A 22,077-nucleotide genomic window follows, 5' to 3' on the forward strand; every position below is an offset into this window, starting at 1 on the left:
CAAACTGTTGGTCGAAGTGATTCCGACTATATGTAGTCGGAATGTCTCAACCTCTTGCACAAGTTCAGGTTCTTTCCCCACCATGTCCCAAGAACCAGATTTGGCCACCGAAGACCAGGTCGCCCAGGCACCCGCCCTTGACCGCCACCCAACACACGATGCACCGGACCCCGTAGGTGGTGGGTCTATGAGGGGGAGATCCCGTGTGGCTTTTTCGGGCATGATGTTCATGTGACCCAGGCCTTAGATGGATCTCTGATTTGATTGGTTAGGTATGGGTCTCCAGTCTTGTGTTGTTATATAGGATTCTAATCGGATTCTGCATGGGGTTCTGGTATCTGGTGTTATATGTGTTTTTGATCTTGCATGAGTCTCTGGCCCTGAGACTGGTCTCTGCGTGTATATTGGTCCGTAGTCTGTTGTGTGTTTCTTTTCTCATAATGGGTCGTTTATGGATCTCTGGTCTTAGGTTGTTTTTGGAAGTCCCTGGTCTTACAGCATACGGATATGTGGTCTTACTAGATATGTAAACGACAAATTTATGTCATAGTTGCCAGGCTGAGCCTCTATAGGACGCCTGTTATTGGTAGGTTTGGTGTCGGCCATCATTTAGCAGAGATCTGACATGTACAGTATGTTCTCATGTCTCGTGGTGTCTTTATCATGTGGCAAAACAAATGAAAGATGTTATGTTTGCAGTCAATCAGTCAATCGTGCGCCTCTTAAATAAGCAGCGGCCGGTAGATTGTCACTCGCCACGTTCACAGAACCCGCAGGCACTCTAGGTAAATAATTATATTCTCACTGAGTCTTAATTGGCGCTTGAAAGCTTTGCCTTTTCACACGCTAACAAAGCACACGTTCATTCTTTGCCCGGCCCAACGCACGCCAAGCTCTGCCTGCGCATCCTGTCCTGATTTAAGTGGCTTTATCTCACAACTCCACAAGACGCAGCAGTAGGAAATGCACTAAGTGGCTCCCGCTATGTCTTTGTTTTCAAGTCCCCGGTCTGAGGAAGCATTAGAGAGGAATTTTATTGCCGTCGGATGCCAACTTTTAGCTTGTTTTCTCCTCTTTGGCTCCTCAAATCAGGATGATTCCACCAAAAGTGAGTCGATGTAACACTTCAAAATGTCCTGTATTGACCTTTAAGCCGAAAAAGTATACCTCTTAGAATACCCTGGCCATTAATATGTAACACTGGTTCTCTTTCACCGAAGAAAAGCGACATTTATTGATGTGTTTAGCCAGCTCTTGCAGATTATCAACAAGATGCTAATAAAACGCGTCTCCCGGCTGTAAGATTTATAGCCAGGACGCGCCAATGGAACTCCTTCTTTTGAATGATTGCAGACATCAGGAACAGCAGATGGAATGCGGTAAATTTGGGTGGCTCCTCTCCAGAGCGGCGCCCCTTAGCGACTCCGTGTCTCGTATCCGAGATTCTCATTTAGCGTTGTTATGATTTGTTTCACCTCGCCGCTCCTCCGAGGATGCGACGGCGGCTTGTTGTTGGGAAATGTAGCGTTAAAGCTTGACTGTGTCTCCCCACGGGGCGTGGCCGCCATGTTGCTACGGGTAACTGCTCGACTTTGATGTGCTGTTGACGTCGTTCTGTGACACTAAAAGTCGTAGCAGCAGTTTAAGCTAGCGTTCGTGTTTTAATACTCATATGGACTTTTCCCGAAATTCCCACATTTTCCATAATGACAGTGACATTTTCCCTATTAAGATTAATATCCAATTTCAGTTTTCCCCTATTTTACATTTCAAATGAATTACATGAATTGCATTACATTGTGCTTATTCTGTGGTGTTGCTCAGATTATCAAATGGTCATTTTCTAACTTAATGGTTGCTGGTTCGATCCCCTGGCTGAGAGGTTATTTGCAGTGGTGTACAAACTGCACCGCACCTCATACACAAAATTCAAAACATCTGCCAACAGATGTGTATTTCAAATCTGACTGTGGCCATGATAGAGTCCAAGCGTCAAGTCCAGCCTCACTCAAAAGTAGGATGAAAACAATCGATGCAGTCTGGGCGGTACCCGGCGGTGGTAATCCTGTGTCATGGCCGCCTCTGCCTCTGCAGCCCCTGTTTATTTGGGATGTCGCAATGTGCAGCCTTCACAGGAAAAGTTTGGCCCCTTAGAGGACTCCAATGCTGCAAGACCTCCCCATGGGGCTGGGAGCGGGCGGAGCCGACGAACATGCAGCACTTACCACCCGATAGCGCTCAGCCAGCAAGTCACGCACTGGGACACACACACACACACACACACACACAGACTACTCTAGAGGTTTCCAAAATGTCCCCACAAAGAGACTTGTCTTCCCAGTGAAGTGCAGAAAGGCAAGCACATCCACACCATGAGCAGTAAAAGAGCAGACACCATGATTGTTTCATGCCATCAGTGTCAAAAATTGGGTCTCTTTGTCAAGGTCACGCTGTCAACAGTTGTCAAGCACACAAATACACACTCCAGAGAGACAGTATAGACAAAGACCAATAGATCTTCTTACACCACAATCATCAGCCGAGTAGGCTGCAAAGTGACATTCTTAACGCCTACACGTGTGCATACGATGCGTTAAGGCGCCAGTAACAAAAAGCGTCTCCCAACATAGGGATCCATCTACGTGTTTTTTGGTGTCCCCTTAAAGAGTGTGGACATCAATTCATGCTTCCAAGTCATGTGAGGTTCAATAGAATTTATATTTGCAGTAAAATATTTTATTGGTAATAAATGATTATTTGTATATCCAAGTAATGGTGTGATGGATATTCATATATTGCCTCTTAAAGCTGTACAGTAAGTAATCAAAACAGATTGGATGACAGTTGTTAGAGACTGAAATGTTATGATATTGTCCAGTAAAACACTGAAATGTGCAAATAAAATGACCAACCCTTTTCAAAACATTAAAAATGGCTTGGTTGCTATGAAATAAATCCCAATATATTGTCTTGTAAAACTATTAAATGTCCAAAGATGGGATCATGGCTGAAAAGTACCTATAAATGTACAAATGAGAGCCACCTAAAACCAAGATGGCTGTTCCTTGTTTATTAGTTAGAGGCTAAATGATTGAATCTTATAGGCAGGGAAGAAAGGACAGCATTCTCGTTTCGTGTTGATTGTTAATATTCGCACATGTTGGCTGTGGCATTTGGCTTCACAAGCATGTTTTCCCCATCTTAATTCTACTATGTTACCTTTCATTGCTCCTCACAAAGCTACACTCTAAACAAAGCAACTGTATGACAGACAAGAGGTCTCACTCCGCTCACTTTTCTATGGAACACCGTTGTACTAGTATCCTACATAATATAATAGGTCATAAATGCTGCATGGTTGTGAATGGTGGAGCTGCAAGGCAGCCATGTTTTTCCAAAGGTTCCAACCCCCCCATGCTGATGTGAATGCGTTTCTACATTTTATGCATCTTGACTTCATTTCTCACTCCCGGCTCTCTATTTTTGTTGTTCTTTTCGCGCCGCATCTTAACTATGAAAGTTTAATCTCAAGTCGGCGAAAGTCAAGCCGTCATCTCACGGAAGCCACCGCAGTGGAAGAGCGCTGATTTTTGTGGCGTAAACATCTCGAATTCACAGGGTGAAGATGGCGAGACAGCACGTTCGGCCGCTAATCGATGAGCGCTCGCGGGGGAGGCATACAGAACAGAACAGAACAGAAGGCCCTTGAATGAAAGCCGTATCAAATTGAAAGCTTGATTTCAATCGCTGCTCAGAAAGCAGCTACTCTGCCCCCCCCCCCCCCCCCCTCCTTTATAACAGCAGCTAGCAAGCCCACCATGTGCTTGCATTCCACTGCATGGATGTGAATGTCAGGGACGGTGGGTGACTCACTTGTGTGTGTGTGATTGCACAATGAGCTCCAAGGACAGGCAGTAGAGTTGAGCAGGTGATTTGTCTCATACCTCCTCCCTTTCCTCTCCTTCGTCCTCCTCTTCCTCCTCCTCTCTGCACGCCGTCTTATTTTGAAGGTAAAGAGCATTTCTCCAGCTGTTTGCATGCACGCCTCCTTAGCCCACGCGGTTGACTGCTGGGTTTGATGTTTGTGTTTAAACGGACACATCTGGTGCACCCTCATCGACGCAACTAAATATGCCTGTTGACATTCAGCCACCCCATCACCGGCTACGCAATAGGCGGTGCATTTATAAACACAATAATGCTCACTTTTCATTGGTATTATTTGTTCATTTGGTCATTGTTGTGGTCGTATGCTTCAATTAACCGCCAGGTCTGCTGCATGGTGGACAAACAGGAAGTGACCGCAGGGTCTCTAATTAGCACCGGATCAAAAAACAGCTGTGGCTGCAGGCGACCTCTCGTGTTGCTTTAATATTAACGCCACTAGATGGCAGTAGCTGCAGTCTAAGTATCATGAGCTAGCTCTGCATGCACTTCAAAGTGTCAGTTGCGCTACCCAAGCCGGGTTCCACTTGCCGTGATGTCGTTTACAGTCAACTCATGAGCGCTATTCATGCTGACTCAGCAGTTTGCTCCTTAACGCTGTTCCAACATCGGTTCTATTTTCTATTGCTGCTGCGCTGTTCATAAATATGGGCAAGCTCAGCTACGTTTTCCTTTCCTCATGCGCTCCATGTTCTTATTAAAGCTAACATTTTAAATATAACATAGTGGGTTCACACAATTACAATATTGGTTCTGTGGCTGCTGGTTTGTGCAGTATACTTGTACATAAATGTGTTCAAAAGACAGCTTTTCCACTTTCTCATGGACTCCAAGTTATTATTTACGTGTTGTAAATAGTGGGTTTACGCGATTACAACATTGGTTGTGATGCTACTACATTGTGCAATGTACTTGTTCTTAAATGTGGTCAACGAGAGCTGCATTTTCTCATGCATTCCAAATTATTTTTTGAATATTGTAAATAGTGGGTATACACTATTACAACATTGGTTCAGTTTCTACTGTGTTTTGCAATATATATTTTTAATAAAGGTGGTGAAAAAGAGCTACATTTCTGTTCCACTCCATGTTATAATGAATGTTAGGATTGTAAATGTTATCAATAATGGGTTTATCCAACATTGGTTCTGTGGCTGCTGCGTTGTGCAATACACTTCTTCATAAATGCGGTCAAAGAGAGCTACTTTTCAAATGTCACTTTCTCATGTAGTCCAAATGAATTTTAAAGTGAATATTTTAAAATGTTTTGAAAAGTGGGTTTACGCTATTACAACATCGGTTCTGTTGCTGCTGTGTCTTGCAAGAAACTTTCCGTTGCACTTTCTCATGGCCTCCAAGTTATTATTAAAGTTAACATTTTTAAGTGTCATACATACTGTTATCCCTCGACCTTCCAATTTTTTTCAAAAATATGGTATGACTAAATCATCACTATTTGGTGTTTGACTATGGCCTATATTTTTTTGTAATGCATATTTAAGCAAATTGTATGGATTTTTTTTGCCAAAATTAAGTGTTTTTATTCAAAATGGCTCAATGTTATAAAATGCCAAAGTAAGACATTCAGAAGATGCATTCTACAGTCTACTGCAGCCTACTCTATTGTGCAATAGGTGTTTTTAAAGTGACTATAGGGGTGTTATTTCATGTGTACAGGGCTCTAATAATGTTAAAAACATATTTAGAAGGTCTATGCTCAAACACAGTCGGGTTTGGAACCAATTCACTGTGATAAACGAGGGATTACTGTATTTATCGCCAATTATAGTCATTTGGTTTTGGGTTTGCAGCGCTAGTCACAGCTAGCTTAATTGATTTCCCTTAGCTCGTACAGTTCAGGGTCCTCCTGGGCTCCACTGCGGTGGTCTTCAAGCATGCATGACTAGTCACGACGTGTACGGTTGAGGACAATGGTGGAAGCGAGTCACACTTTACCGTATGTGGCACCACTGAGGCTGTATGCTCGCAGCCCGCTGCGTTAAATGATTAGTCGGCCCACCAGTTAACGTATGCAAAGCCTCCCCCACTCCATCAGCTTAGCGAGCAGTCGGATTAAACGCACCTAGCAAACGTTTCTTACACACACACACACACACACACTTGAAGTCCAAGGACAACACATAAAAGCAATCGCGCTTTTTCCGAGGCAGTGTTTCTGCTGTGAGGATTTGTGTCCAAACATGCGCTCGTTCATTCAGAAAGTGAGCACGTACTCGTTCAGTCACGGCTGCGGTGAACCTGAGCCTCCTTTGTCCTCCTTTGCTGCTGCGCTGCTTTAAATTCAGCAACAACGCGACAAACATTGCACATTTTTCTATTAAGTTGAAATCCCCTTCGCTGGCGGAGGAGTCAGGTTGGGAATGCTGCAGTTCCTCTTCTGGATGCCACCAGGCGCCTTCTTTAGCTCCTCAGGGAATCAAACTGTAATCAGTCCCTGTTGCTACCCAAAACAGCAGCACCTATTGAGTAATGGTAGCCTAATTTAATAAGAATAAAGTCAAACTATGAAGGGAAAAAAGTTCTAATTTTACAAGAAAAAGTTTGAAAAATATTCAGAGAAAAAGTCTGAGGGATGAAGCATGAGAATAAACTACTTTTGCATGTCAGGAAAAATAATATCCTTTTAGTAGCATAGAGTTGAAACATTAAAGAAAAAATATATGCAAATATATTTCTCTTGCTGGGAAGATGAGAACTTATCTGGCTTACAACCACGCCCATATAAGGAAGTCTGCTCCTCTCAGATGTCACAAAGAGGCAGTTTTAACCACGCCTTTTAAAACAGAGCATTTTGAGCCACCTTAAACTTCTTTCAGGGCTCACTTCCAAATGCAGAAACCTCATTATCTGAAACTTTGGCGTCATTTAACACAAGAATACAACATTCCAACGATATTTATAGGTCAGAAAAGTGGAAAAAGCATCCTGGTCCTCCATCATTTAGTCCACTATCCACAGAGCCAAAAGGAAAGACAGTCCTACCAGTTCGCTGCCACTTCTGAAGTGCCTCCTTGCTTGGTGCAGAACCAAAGCCGTCAATAAAAACCTGACCTGTACAGGCCAGAAACAGGCATCAACATGTCAGTCAAAATTTACCATAAACACATTCCAAACAATTACATTTTTAGTTCAAGATGGCCATAAAGTTAATCTAGCAACCCAAAAAACATGCATTTCCCCAATGGAGTTCAGCATTAACAGCGCGATCGGAGCTAGCAACAATTTTCAACGATTAACATACCTACGTAGCGGCCGCAGACATGGCGGTGAGAGGGAAAGGTTAAGCGCAAAGTTGTTTTCTTGAGGTTGATTTCCAAAAGGGTTGTCAGCGTGCTGCTTGTTGTGAGCGTGCCGCTTGTTGTGACCCACCACAGCAGGAGCTGCTGATTGCCTGCACCTGCTGGCACTTCAGTGTTTCCTTGCAGCAACGACAGCCAATCAGGAGGGGACTTCACGTCAGCTGACTAAGTCATATGACCGCTCCTCGTTAGTGTCGCGCCATGACATGGGTTACACTTTGAGTTAAAAATGTGAGTTCAAAACAAAGAAAATTTAAGAAGAATGTTGAAATATTTGGAAAAATAATAAAAAAATAGCAAAAATAGAGAAAAGTTGATATGCTTTTTCACTGAAGTTGTATACTTATACATTTTTCACCATGTGGTCCAAACTGGAACCCCCCTGATGTGGATGGACCCTTTCACACAGGCACAGACCTGCCTCTGATAGTAGATAGTAGAAAAATAGCCGGATCAACTTAATGAAGCTGTCTTTTGAGGGCAAGGCGTGGTTGTAAACAAGACATTGTCATTAGTGTCGAAGTCGCCCCACAACGTTGTGTACGACCATGTTTACGTTCCGGGGAAGAGAGATGAGTTCCATCCTGTCTGCCTCTTTTCTTGTAATATGCGTTTGTTTTTCATTCATCAGTGTTGATTGGTGTAGAAAAGATAAGCACCTGCGTGTGACAGAACCCCGAGAAGCTGCTGAAGTGTCGCTCAGCATCACAGGAAGCGTGATTGCTCACAGTGCCCCCTTGTAAGGAGACATTTCCCCCCCGCCCCTCCTCGCTCAGGCGTCTTCTTTTCTTCTTGAAGCGTCGCCGGCTCACTCGTTGGTTGGTGTCGCCGCATCGCTGTCGCGTCTTTTGTTTATGTAGCACCTCTGTAGCACTGCCAGCTGCGATGTTTGTCTTTGAACTACACACACACACACACACACACACACACACACAGGGACAATGTCTATGGCCGCCCATTAGAATTCCGCACCTCGTCCTGATCTGCCTCCAAGTCTGAATTACCCTCCTCCCCTTTAAGTTTCCCACTCGCAACCATCCCGCCTTCACACAAGCAAACACTGACTGCCTGCACGGGCGCCGTTTAACACACTTTGGCACGACATGGCGGAACATACAAGCAGCTGCGGAGCCAGTGACTACACAATGACTACACACACTTCCTCTGCAACCTTCAACCCTTAGGGTCCAAAGTGAAGCCCGGGGGTCATTTGTTGGTTTTTATTTTTGACTATTCTATGAATATGTATTTTTTTCATGTTGTTTTCACCTCTAAATGCAATTTACTTATAAAAAAAACTATCCCTATATATAGTATAAAAAACTATCCTATATACACGTACTGCAACAGTGTGTAGTTGATCATCGTTTGTGATGTCACCAACTAGTGGCCAGACATTCATATTACACTTGTTGTCTGTGGATAAAACATGACGATGGACATTCCTTTTTATTTGAATGCAACCTTGCCAGGGATGACACACTATCAGCATATACAGACACCCTCCCATTTTGTCTCATTAGATAGCTGTTGCTCCCGCAACACCACCAAAATACTAATAAATGTGTCCAATGCTCTCTAGCTGTGTGTGTTTGTGTTTGTGTGTGTGTGTGTGAGTGCCAGCAGCACACAGCACAAAAAGCAAAAACACTCGTCTTGTGGGAGAGCAAATTAGGGGCTAAAATGAGGGGGTTTCACCATGCTGGTACAGCATGGAGCATGTTAGCTTAACAACACAAGGCTTGGTATTATAAAGTATACACAAAGTATACACAACAACATGCGTATGGATGCACAACTAAAGATGTCTGCATAAATCAGAAAGAACTTCACTTTTTAGTCGGGAAGACTCAGCTTGCTTTGCTTGTGACAGCACAAGACTTTTGTTTCACTCAGAAAACTAAGCCTTCTATGCTGGAGCCTATCCCAGCTAGCTTTGGTACACTCTGGATTGGTCGCCAGCCAATCACAGGCCACATATAAACAACCCAAAACCCACACACGCACGGGGAGAACATGCCAACTCCGCAACAGAGATGCCCGAGCGGAGAATCGAACCCAATCTCCTGACTGAGTGGCCAACATACTAATCACTCGCCCACCGCACAATGCAATAAATGTAAACACAGAAGAAATAGTATAACAGATATTCCAACAAAATTAATGGGTATACAAGATTTAAAGAAAAATATAAATTAATTCATTCATTCATTTTCTACCGCTTAAAAATTCCAATAAATAAAAAAATAATCTGATCTATAAATTTAAAGAAATACATCAAATAATATAAAAATATTGGAACAAAATTTCTACCTTCAAGGAAGATTTTTTAAAATATCAGAATACTATAAATTTTAATAAATAATAAAAAATCATTAAAAATACAACAAATAATATAAAAAATATCGGAAATAAAATTGCTATGTCTATGCAAGATAAAAATATTAAAAAAGAGTGAGAAGACTATGAATTTGAAATTCAAGCATCTTGAAAAGTGTATTATTCGGGCTCGAGCACTGATTAGTGCGAAAGCCCTATTGCAATCGAAATTTATCATTATTATTATTATTATTATTACGATCAAACTTTTTTGCTGGTACCATTGATACCTTTAAAATACCTTTCACTGGAGCCATGCGGTCTCAGTGTGCACGTTGAAGATAAACGTGTGCATGGGCGTTGTGTGTGTGTGTGTGTGTGTGTGCGTGCGTGCGTGTGTGCATTATCTCCCTGGGCTAATTGAGCAATTTCACCGCGGGTGCATCTGCTTTTAAGGTCAGGGAACAAGGTGCTCTCCCGAGCAGTGCAATCCTGCGCTATCCTCCCACAAACACTTTTATAATTGTGGCAGCTTTATTTGTAAAAGCAAAAACACTCTTGAGGTGCTCACACTTTTTTTGAACACCCACTAATCGCTCGCCTGTATGCACACGCCGTACTGGGCCTGCGCTGGCATTAAAAGGCTTCATTCATTCACTTTCTTTTCATTCTGGGCTCGTCCAATCTCAATGACAATGCCGCAAGGACGTGTAAATAAAATGTTCCTGTGGCTTTTCTGAATAAAAGTGCCGGATGACATCCTTAGAATGTCTGCATACTTAATTAGGAGCTCTAAATATGGAAAAAAAGTCCAAGCATCTGCATTTCCATTATTAGCCTGTAGGGTGGCGATTATTAGCTACTTGTTTGAATGCATTTTGGGTGTTTGCCGTCTCTGTCAGCCTTTGAGTCAACATAAATCAGAGGAGATAGTGGACCGGCGGTGTCCAAAGTGTCAATAAATGTAATTTAACATAAAAAACAGCAGGAAAAAAAGAAAAATTGACCAGTAAAGAAAGTACATAAATTCAAAATATTATGGGAAAAATTCAGAATTCTGAAAAAGTTGAAGTAGTTGTAAAATTACAGCAGCAGAAATTGAAAAAAAAATAACTAGAATAAAATCAAAATATTAAGACAAAAAAGTTGTATTCTAAAGAGAAACATTTTTTGCGGGAATGTAATTTTAGTAGCATAGAGGCGAAATTTCAAAAGTTATTTCTTAATTTAAAAGTTGCAAAATTATGTGAAACAAATCTATTAATTTGAAATATTTGGAATATTAGATTGGTGGGGAAAGTGAAGAAAGACAGAAATTAAATTCCCCAAAAATTACAAAAACAGATTTTGGAAGATTATTAAAGTTAAAAGCAGAGCCAGTAAAAAAAATGTGACAATAGTAACAGAAAAAAAGGTTGTAATTTCACGAGAAAAAGTCAGAATTTTACGAGAATAAAGTCTTATTATAAGAAAAAAAAATAACGTAACATAACTTTTAATGAAATCCAAATAAAATAACATAACTTTAAAAATTTGTTACGGAAAAGGTTATAATTTAAAAATGTTATATTACGAGAACAACATTTATGAAGATCATTTTTAAAATTCATTTACAAACTAAAGAAAAAAACTGCAAAAATGTGAAAAAAGTTGACACCAACATGACACTAATACCGATATGGCAAAGTTGAAACGCAGGAAACTGGAAAATAGCAAAAGACACACGTATGGATCTTGCATGTGTATATACTGTCTGTGCCGCCATGCGTGAATGCTGAGCCCCCCCACAAAAAAATGGGTAAAAAAAGAAAAAAACAAAGCACACAACAACACTGCTGGCCTTGTGTGTTTGTCCATGCAGACGTTCTGCGAGTGCGTCCCCGGGTCCTCGCAGCTCAAACATCGCTGGTCCGACTCTGAAAGTACCAGGGAGACTCCGGCCAAGGTAAGGCCCTCACCCCACCACAACCCGGCCGCCGTCGTACCACTTTGGGAGCAGGCGCTCCTGCCATTATTCCCCGATGTACAGATTGAAATCGTATTGATTGATAGCGATAGCTTTGAACATTCTCTTCATTTGCATGCTGGAATTAACGGATCGAGTTACCATGAAGATGAAAGCGTCACGCTGCGAACCCGCCTGGAAGCCTGCCACGATTCCAGTCATCTAATTGGCCTACCGTCCGAGACGCGGACGACGACATCCCCTGGAGAGCCCGCCTCTCATTCCCCTTTGCGAGCCATCCACTCATATTCCCCTGTGGTCCTGTTAAATCCCGCCGCATGGCGCCAGCACAGGCGGGAGCGGTTCTAAAGAGCTCAGCTGCCGTTGACAGACTGGGCTCCTGCTGACAAGATTGAGAGATTCATTTACAAAAAGAAAAGAAAATGTTAACATGTTGTCATTTTTCCATCAGCGGCGCCAAAGTTACCGCAGGCACCTTGGAGAAAAGTTCAATGGAGAAGTTAGCAATCAAATGATGTCACATCTTTACGCCGCTTATATTCCTTAGTTAGCTTTAGGCCGCTAGGTTATTTATGCGCTGGGTAAACGTATCATTTATATGAACAGACTGCTGCTCAATGCAAAATGAGCTCCATTAACACGCCGTCTTTCCGCCCATCAGGTGCTCAAAGTGCTGGTGCAATGTTGCTTCACAAGACCAAGGCTGGGGGGCCCTTCCTCCCTTCCAGGCCTGAGAGTGGGAAAGGGTGCAGGTTTAATGGCCACATTTCATTTGAATGTACAATATTGATGTCCTTGGACGTACCGGTTGCCCAGCTCGTATAATTCCACATTATAGCGAGTGGTCGCCGCGTTACAGTCATGGCCAAACGTTTTGACAATGACACATCATTTTCATAAAGTCTGCTGCCTCAGTTTTTATGATGGAAATTTGCATAAAGTTCATAGGGATCCAAAATACATTTTGGAATAAATAAATTGAATAGTCGGGGCATAGAAAACCTGTTTAAGACGTTCTAAATATGTTTTTTAATCATTATTAGAGCCCTGTTGACATGATATAACACCCCTATAGTCACCTTTACACTCCTTTTATTCTTTGTTTACACCACACTGGGCATATTTTAAGTTGCAGCAACCTGAGACGACGCTAGCCTTGAATTAGAAGCCAAAGATTTACCACTTCCACATGGAATGGGAGGAGTGTCTCAATGTTTTGTGTCATTACTGCCACCCAGTGACCAGAATACTACATCATATACTCCATACTATATAACGTGTATTCATTATGTTTTGATAGAACACAGTCTACCAACAAACATCCATTAATCAATATAGCAAGGGAATGATAATCGAACTGCGATATTGTGATGGATGTACTCCAGAATGTTATGAAGTGATAGAGAGTGATAAAATGAATGGCAACTCAAAAATTACTTAATCCCCCACCCAAAAAACGTTTCCACTGCATTTCAGCCCTACCACAAAAGGACCAGCTGCCATTGTGAGGGTGATTGTGGTTAATATTGGTGAAATATATAGTATAATATATAGTATAAAATAGCAGCTGGACCCAACTGCTTGCTTTTGAATAAAACCGGCAAAAGACAGCAGGCTATATTTCGTATTCATCTCGGCAGTAAGAGAAAATTTCCACTACAAACATGGTGTCAGAAGTGGGATCCCTCGGCGGAGAAACCAAAAGGCACTTCGACGGCTCAGCCAAGGGTTTAGTAGTTTAGCCTTTACCCCCTGACAGAATTTCCACTCTGGCGACTTATACAAAACATGCACCTATTTTTTCTGGGAAATGACTCGATAGCGACATGAGCCGAGGGGAAAAAAACCCTGTCCCGCGCCGCCATGATGGGCCTGACCTTCAATAATGTTGAGCTAGGGCTTGCACTTTTATGGGCACTGATTAGCTTCATTTCGACTGCCATTCAGTCACCTTGCACCTTAGAAGCCTGTGTCAGCTTATACCAAAAACACATCTGCACCACAACGCATGCTTCTTTCCTCACGGGTTCCCGGGTTCTTTCCTCCCGGGTTCCCGACACGCCCTTTCACCGCAGTCTGTGATAATCAATCTTTTAGTTTTGCCAGGATTAAAGTCAAGTACGAGTGCAAGTATAATCAGCCATCTCTGCCTTACATGGCTGTGCTTTCACTGTGTGATTAGATTATCACAAAGCTACTTATGTTCGCATCTGTCCCGGCACATGCGTCGCACTGCCGACCCAGTCGCTGTATATCTCTCCCGTGTTAGCGTAACGGCCCGGGAAGCAGGCAATGAATGTTTACTGCGGTGCTGCTCGGCTGATGGCCTCGGCACGTCGGTGATAAAGCTCAGGAAAACTCTGCTATCGCTACGGTGACGCTACGCTGCAGTGGCAGTGGCGAGGGCATTATGCGGCCAAATGTGCATGCCAGACGAGAGTGCAGTGAATGGGAAGTTGCTGTACCTGGATTGGAGTAGTTTCAAGTCCTTTGACATTACAGCAGCACCGTGCCGACCTTTTTCAGGTAGAACCAGATAAAAACCAAAGGTTGCAACTTTGCTACTTTGATGTACTGTAAAGCAACACGTAGATACGCTAAGAAGTAGGAAAAAATACAGCTTTGGGATATAGTTGAAAAAGCATATTACTTTGCTCTTTTTTGAAACTTTTTTTGCCCACAAATATTAAAATTTTCTTCTTAAATAATCTTTGTAAGTTTTTTTTTCATAATATGAAAATAATAAATAAATAAATAAATAAATAAATAAATAAATAAATAAATAAATAAATAAATAAATAAATAAATAAATAAATAAATAAATAAATAATAACTTAATTGCCATATTTTGACTTTATACCCATAATTTCATACCTTTCCCAAACTTTTTCCCAAAACATACAATTTATTTTGTTTTGTTTCTCATAATATTTATACGACTTGGTTATTGTTTTGTATTTGTATTCTGTATTTTTTAACTTTAATGTTTCCACTCTATTCTACTTAAATTGGATTATTCTTCCTCGTAAAATTGTGATTTTTTTGAACAAGTACAAGTTTTTTCTTTTAATACTTTGACATTATTCTCAGAAATATATATGTTTTTTTATTTCCATATTGTATTTAAATTTTCATGTTGTATAATTTATCCTAATTATGACTTTATTCCCTGCATATTTTCACTTTATTCTCGTAACATTATGACATTTTCTGCAGCATAATTCTTCAGAAAATACTATACATTGTTTGATATTTATAGTGTGTAAAATTTATATTTACACTTATTACTTAATGTTGTTTTTTCGTTTTAATATTCTCACATAATTATAACTTTTTCTGCAACCTAACATGAATTTGTTGTCTTTATTACAACGTTTAAAAAAATATTTTTTTCAGTAGTTCATCTTTATGCTACTATTTTTTTCTTGTTATATTACAACTTTTTCCTTAATATTTTGATATTCCATTTTTGCTGTTGTTAGATGATATTTCCACACAGCCACGGTCAGTTGAATGAGCTAAGTAGCAAATACGTACAGTAACTAAGTTGCTGTTGCTTGTTATGTCCACACAGTTATGTATTGCATTTGAGCCAAAATTGGTGTAAACAAGCAACGTCATATGAGGACATATAGATCGGGGAAGCAATCAAGGGTTCGCTGCTTTTGAACTTATTAGTGCTGCTTTTTTGTCACCCGCACGCGGCTCACTGGGTCGTTTCCTTCTTTCCAAGCCAATTGATTTCCTCCACATTAAAGAAACCATAAAGCTCTCCCTCGTAAAGCATTTACTGTCAGCTGTCTGCAAGCTCGCTGGCCTGCGCGCGGGCTGCTTATTTACATATTAATAAGCTGGTGCTGGCTCACGCTGGCACATACAAACATTGAACAGTCCCTTCTTGCGAAGATTGCATCCTCCTGTGTGGACGACACAATAATAAGAAATCATAGGCTGATTCATTCCGGCAAAGCGAGGAGTTTGTAATCACGTCGAATACACGCCGGCGTGTATTGCTCTCCCACGTTCGTCGCACGTCTGTCGTGGCTCCAATGGAGTCACAAATGGTCAAACATGCGGCCATCTTTATGTGTTTGTTAATGGACACCACGTTTCCAGAACACGTCTCCTTTTTTTGCTCATTGCATTCTTGGCACAATGATTCGATTTCACCCACGCGGACCCTATCTTGCGTACTTTTAATGTTGTTTTTTGTCAATCTTTTTCCTTACTGTGCCTTGGTTACGCTGGTTCATAAGGTGCCGCACGCTGGCGTCCTGTTGGGGTTTAACTGACCAAAAGGATCAATTTTTTTTCTTTTTATGAATGATATGTCATGGCATCCTATAGACCAGAGGCCCCCAATTGGCACTGTGATGGCGATGTTAAAACAACAGCAATAACATCTTTCTTTTATTTTAATTGGTTTCAGCCTCAACCGATGAAAGAGAATTCCTCATTCATAAATGGAATCTTTTCATACTTAGAAGATATGCTTACTACCTTCTAAATACTTATTTGTTACAATATTGGAGTCCTCCAGACGTGAAATAACACCCCTATATTCACCTTTACACTCATACTACCCAATATAGCAGACATAATAAGAGAAAATAAGTAAGAGCCGTGTGTTACTATAAATGTGTTCCTGAGGGGAGGCAGGAAGACAGGAAGTGATCTTGAGTGCTTTGAGTTTCAGCTTTTTCATCACCGTCTTCATCTTCTGAATGCATTTATACTTGAATTAGGCAACAAAAATAAGTAACATTTGCCTAAAAATGCATATTTTTTAATTAATAATAGGTCATATTCAATATAGGGGTATATATTACACACAGTAGTGTATTTTAGTGGTGCAACAATACAGAAAAATGTACAGTTTGGTTTGATTTGATACTATAGAGTCACGGTTCGATATTTGTCAGATTAAAAAAGAAAATTTCACGTTTAAAAAAACCCAAAAACTAAAATAAATAATTCTCATATAATTCAATATAATTAATATACAAATCCAATATATGTATGTATATAGTAAGTACATGAAAAGAATAATCAAAATGAAAATACAGCCGAAGTCAAGTCAACACATGAACTAATTAAGCCACAAGGAGCTTTTATTCAATACATGATAAAATAACATCAACAATAACAAGTATGTGTAGAAAAACACATTTCCATAATGGAGTTCAGGGCACAAACGGCCATTGATTTTATTGTCCAAAAAAATAGGAACTACTTTTCCTTCTTCCTCACGTCTTGTCTCCTCGCTTCCTCTCCACAGAGGATGAGCTGCAGCTACCTGCTCTGCACCATCCTACTCTTCGTGGCCGTCCTGCTGGCCGTCACCGTGACCGGCACCATCCTCTTCATGAACCACAATCAGGCGCCCCCCATGTCGGACGGCATCCCGCACATTTCCACCAACCAGGACGAAGCCAACGCGCTGGTGACGGTGGAGCGAGGCGACGGCTCCCGCATCAACATCTTCATTGACCCCAACTGTCCCGACTACAGTAGCAACTTTTTGCGCCTGGAAGGGGTGCAGACCTCCCTGCTGCACTCGCTCACCGACCACGACTCGGATCTGAAGTCGGTGAAAGGTCAGGACCGGGCACTTCTGGTCAATCTGGCCGAGGAGGTGGCCAAGCTGTCTGCTCATGCCGGACAGCTGAAGATGGACTACGAGTCTCTGCGTAGGGGGCAAGGCAGCCTGGGCCAAGACCTCAACACCCTGCAGACCGAGCAGGGGCGCCTCATACAGGTACGTTTTCCATTTACTCATAAAATGTTTAAGATCACAGAATCTTGGCAAAAATGTGGATTGAATGAATCAATCTTGATGGCAGAGGCAAAAAAGCTTTCTTTCTTTGAAGACCGTCTTGGGCCAGACCTTCACATTTGGATCCAGGTCTCAGGCCAAACCATTGGCTTGCTCCTTTTACTTCCTCCGTTCTTCTCATCCGTCCTGTTTGCTGCCAAAGCTCCACGTTACTGATGGCGTTCAGCCATTGTACTCTTAGGTTCTCCTGGTAAAGGACGGTGGATGGTGACCACTGTTCTACAGGCCTACCATGGACTTAAATATCCTGATCTTGGTGTTCAAGGCAGCTCAGAGGCTCCCCAGATATTCCTAAACTGGTGGTAAACTGGAAGCAAACCGCAAACATGTTATGCTTCCCACTTATCCGAGGTCGGGTAGCAGAGGAAACAACCTAAGCTGCCTGGCGGATCCCGAGGATCAGTTGAGAGACATAGTCTCGCCAACGTGTTCTGGGTCTTCATAGACCACAACCTGTATACTTATATGGTATGTGTGTGTTGTGTTGAGCACCTATTCAAGGTTTCTCCTGGATTGGACTGTGGACCCAGCTACCCGATGTTGACTAATTTTGACCACTTCCACCTCATCCTTTGCATCACTCCTCAAAGCTCAAGATCATAAGTGAGGGTAGTAGCAAAGTTCGAGCTTTGCGTTTGGCCTCGCCACAACAGGCCGATGCAGAATCTGAAAATGAAGCGCTCTTCAGCCATTTCATTTATTTTAGTTAGTTTTCCAAGGTTCTTGATAAGGGGCATCGATTTGAGTGCCCATTACCACTCGCAGGAACACATTGGCCTTTCTGTGTTGCTTTGATATCCGCAGCATGTCTGTAGCAAACGATTTACCTGCTTCGGCATTCCCCCTGTGCCTCCGACATTCGGCTCTGGAGAAGTAACTTTCCAACTGTTCCAACTCCAATGTTGCATGGAAACAAACTATCAATGTGAATTGATCGTGCAGAGCCTCCAAATGTCTGGTGGCTCATTAGATTGTTTTAGTTTTCAGTGATTTTGATGTATTTTGTCATCTTATTTCTCAATGTCAAGTCAACCGTGCTAATTTGCGGCATGTGCAAGCCCGGGACTGGCATCCGTACATTCCAACTAGAGCTTTCCAGGGAGTATAGCTTCTTCAGTCGACTGATTGAAGATGGAATCGCATGGGTGGCGATGTAGCGGGGAGGAATATCCTACCCACTATTCAATACATTCATGATTTGCACATAAATTTTGCAAGATAACACACAGTTAGTGGAGACGTGCACGGCTCCGAGACTGGATGAAAAGATAATGAAAAGCCTTTTAGTTTCACACTGTCCACATTGATTTATTGATGACGCCTTTCCTAAATAAGCGTGTCAAATCGGCTGCAGCCTCTCAATTCAGCACTAACTAGATTTCATAGCTGACAGTCAGGAAGCTTAAACAAGTCAAACGTACAAAACACGCAGCTGAATGTGCTCCTCGCCAATCCTCCCTCCAAGCTAGGCCGCTTTAGCTCAGGCTGCCGTATTGTTTACACGTCATCTAGAACGTCGTGGAATTGATGTGAATGGATGTGCTTTGCCTCAGAGGGCTCCGAGCATCCACTGGTAGAACAGCGGAAACAAAACGAGGTCTCAGTCCCTCCGTTGACGCTAATGTGGCCGAGGTGGCACGGCAGAGTGGGCAACCTCGGCCGGGAGGAGGAGGAGGAGGAGGAGGAGGGGGTGGCGGTCCAGACAATCCAGATGATTGATTACGTCTTGTGAGGCGAAGCACATCCGCTGTTCCTGCCAGGCGCTGTGGTGTGACTGTATGATCTATGAGCCACCTGTGGCCAGGATTCTGATTTACACAATGACACTCATGCTGACTGTGCCAGCGTTGGTAATGACTCACTTGTGTGTGTGTGTCACACAGCGCCGTGCCACGGCAGACCAGCAACTTTCTCTAAGAAACGTTTGCTGCTAAACAAAAGCTACGAACCCTGCAGCCATCTTTGCAAACATCCTCTAACTTTGTTTTGTCGTGGGTTACATTATTGAGGTACAGTGATGGGAAAATTAATATTGGATGGTAAACAAAGAACGGTGTCCAAGAAGGTGTCACAGACATTCTGGTTTTATCGAGTGGCTCAGATATGAACCGTAATTGCATCCTGCCATATTACGATTTGCAGCGGAAGCTATTATTGATGCGCTGTTTTTGCAGAAAACGCACACAGATAATACTGACAAAGTACAGGAACACTGAAAATACAATAACGTGTTACCTTTCGTGTCCGCCGCTATCACGCGTGTTAATTACGACTGCTGTTTTTGCTTCTAACAATACATCAGCTACTAAGCTAAATTATGTTCTTAGGTTAATTACCGTATTTTCCAGACTATAAGTCACACTTTTTGTCATAGGTTGGCTGTTCCTGCGACTTATACTCCAGAGCGACTTATAAATGAAAAAAAAACTGTTTATATTACATAAACCCTAGATGTGTTTGTTTTTTGTGTAGCTGAATAACCATTGTGTTAGCATATCTTACTTATTTATTCGGCCTGTTCTCTATTCTTTTATTAATGTTAGAACTTGCCTTCCAAGAGGATGTAATGTCTGTTTTGGTCAAGTAGTTTGTAAAATAAATTACCCGCAAAAAATGCAACTTATAATCCAGTGCGACTTATGTATTTTTTCTGGACTGTATGTTTTTTTCTACCTAATTATGCATTTTTGGCCTTGTGCGACTTATAGTCCAGAAAATACGGTATGCATTTTTGGCCTTTTACGACTGATCCTCCGGAGCGGCTTATAGTCCAGAAAATACAGTAGGTATTGATATCCAAAAATCCTGCGGTGTCCAATCATCACCATCGTTATCACTGATCTATTTCATTGATTTTTCTGTAAACAACTTCTTGCGGTGGCTATTGTCTTATCAATGTAGTAACATTACTGACACCCAATGACTATTCTACAATGCTAAAATTATCAACATTGATAAGTACAATAGATAATTTATTCATCCCCAAAAGAAATCCACTCTCCCAGCAGCTCTGCAAAAATATCATAATGAACTTTGTCACAAAAGCCGCATGGCTTGGGGGGAGGATTGACTTGCTCGGTCTTTCAGTGCTGCAAGGCAGTGGTAGTAATCTGCCACTGAAACCGTTCTTCTGTTGGGAGATAATGAATGCCATATTTATTTATATTTGAGTTCATTTGGACATTTTTATGATAAAAAATGCTTAATTTAGGCCAAAATTAATGACTGAACTGAAGTTGATACGAATACTTTCTATTAGCTACCAGCATCCTTTCGATTTCTTAAAAAAAAAGATCTGGGATATCAATAATTGAATTCCCCAAAGGTTGAAGCTTCTTTGATTGTTTTTTTAAAATCACTTTTTCTGTGTAATTTCCACCCACTCAAATCCATACAAAAAACACTCACTCAAAAATGTGGCCTCGGAATGAATCATCTTAATTACATGCAGGAACGTCCCTGGCCAAACTGAGGCCAGAAGCTGAATTTTCACAGAGGTGAGTATATATGCAGGCAAATAGTGAGCAAGACGTTCAATAAATGATAATCAGGGCTGCTGGTCCACATCTAAACATTCCGTCTGGTTATTAGCAGGCTAGCGTCTGGTGTATAGCGTATACCCACCATCACGAATGGAAGCATGAACCTCCTCTTCTTTTCTCATTTTCAGCCCTTTGTAATGAGTTGTGGAAAGCTTTGTAGATCTTCCAGAATCTGCACCCATTTCAGCTACATTTCCTTAATGTTTTAATTTATTCCCACTCATAGTACAGCTAACCACTTGTACCAGAGCATGCCCATATCAGGGCGTTATATCGCTCAGCATTTCAACAAACATGACCTCAAATGAATGGAGGTATCAAAAGTATCAATATTTAGATTTCAGGATCAATTTCAGGACAGGAAAAGCTGGTCGGATGAGAAGCCGAACCATATTAAATGCTACTAAATGTTTGTTTGGCTGGCAAACTTAAGTCGCCTTGGAGTTTTGGCCCCCCGTGCGATTGAGTTTGACACCCCAGACGGAAATGAACGAACATTAAGGTCACGGGCGCCGATACGCGTCGTGCTGGATGAAGTGAGTGGAAGTACAATACAATCGTCCTCAAGATGTTTATTGGTCCTGACACAAGGTCCTTTGAGGAGACATAATGAGCAGGAAAAGCTTGTCGCGGAGGTCCAGCCAAGACTGCGACTGCAATTAACTTTGAAAGCTCAATGAGATAACGATGGCTAATGATAATTGGATCATTGGCGGATAACGATAAAAGTCACATCATATATTAAAACCCAAGTCAATTAAGCAAATGGGCAGCCTGGAAGATTTAGTTCATCAAATGGATTGGGGTGGAATACAAAAGGACTCTGAAATGTACTTCCAAGCAGACAGAGCCATGACTTTTCGATCACCCGTGAATGAGGACGCATGTCCTACAGTAGGTACAGTAGGACCCCCAGCAATACCCCAAACATATGCTCCCATTCACGACTGATAACGAGCGTTTAATGACCTGATAATGGCTGAATCTGCTGACTTTATTCCGCCAGCCAGTGTGAAGGCTGTCTAATGAGAACTAATTACATCATGATCCTAATTGATGAGCCGCTCCAGACGCCACGCGATAAGATGGCAGACATGTTAAGCTATAGGGCACGAGAAGTTTCAAACGGAACAATAACTACCGAGCGTC

General features: G+C 41.9%; 1 protein-coding gene across 3 annotated transcripts in view; it reads left to right on the forward strand.

Moving 5' to 3' along the window:
• The window catches only part of fibcd1b (fibrinogen C domain containing 1b), a 97,877-nt gene that overhangs the window by 16,200 nt on the left and 59,600 nt on the right, over positions 1-22,077 (forward strand). The window contains exons 2-3 of one of the 3 annotated variants that reach the window (XM_058054082.2): positions 11,446-11,529; positions 16,829-17,308. In XM_058054082.2, the coding sequence (XP_057910065.2) occupies positions 11,446-11,529; positions 16,829-17,308 (564 nt within the window). Of the gene's footprint in view, positions 1-9,928; positions 11,530-16,828; positions 17,309-22,077 lie in introns of those variants that run through there. The other 2 variants (XM_078794041.1, XM_058054083.2) reach the window with 2 other exon arrangements.

This window comes from Doryrhamphus excisus, linkage group LG10 (genome assembly GCF_037039965.1).
Source record: "Doryrhamphus excisus strain RoL-2023G ecotype Guam linkage group LG10, RoL_Dexc_Guam_v1.1, whole genome shotgun sequence".
Taxonomy (NCBI): domain Eukaryota; kingdom Metazoa; phylum Chordata; class Actinopteri; order Syngnathiformes; family Syngnathidae; genus Doryrhamphus; species Doryrhamphus excisus.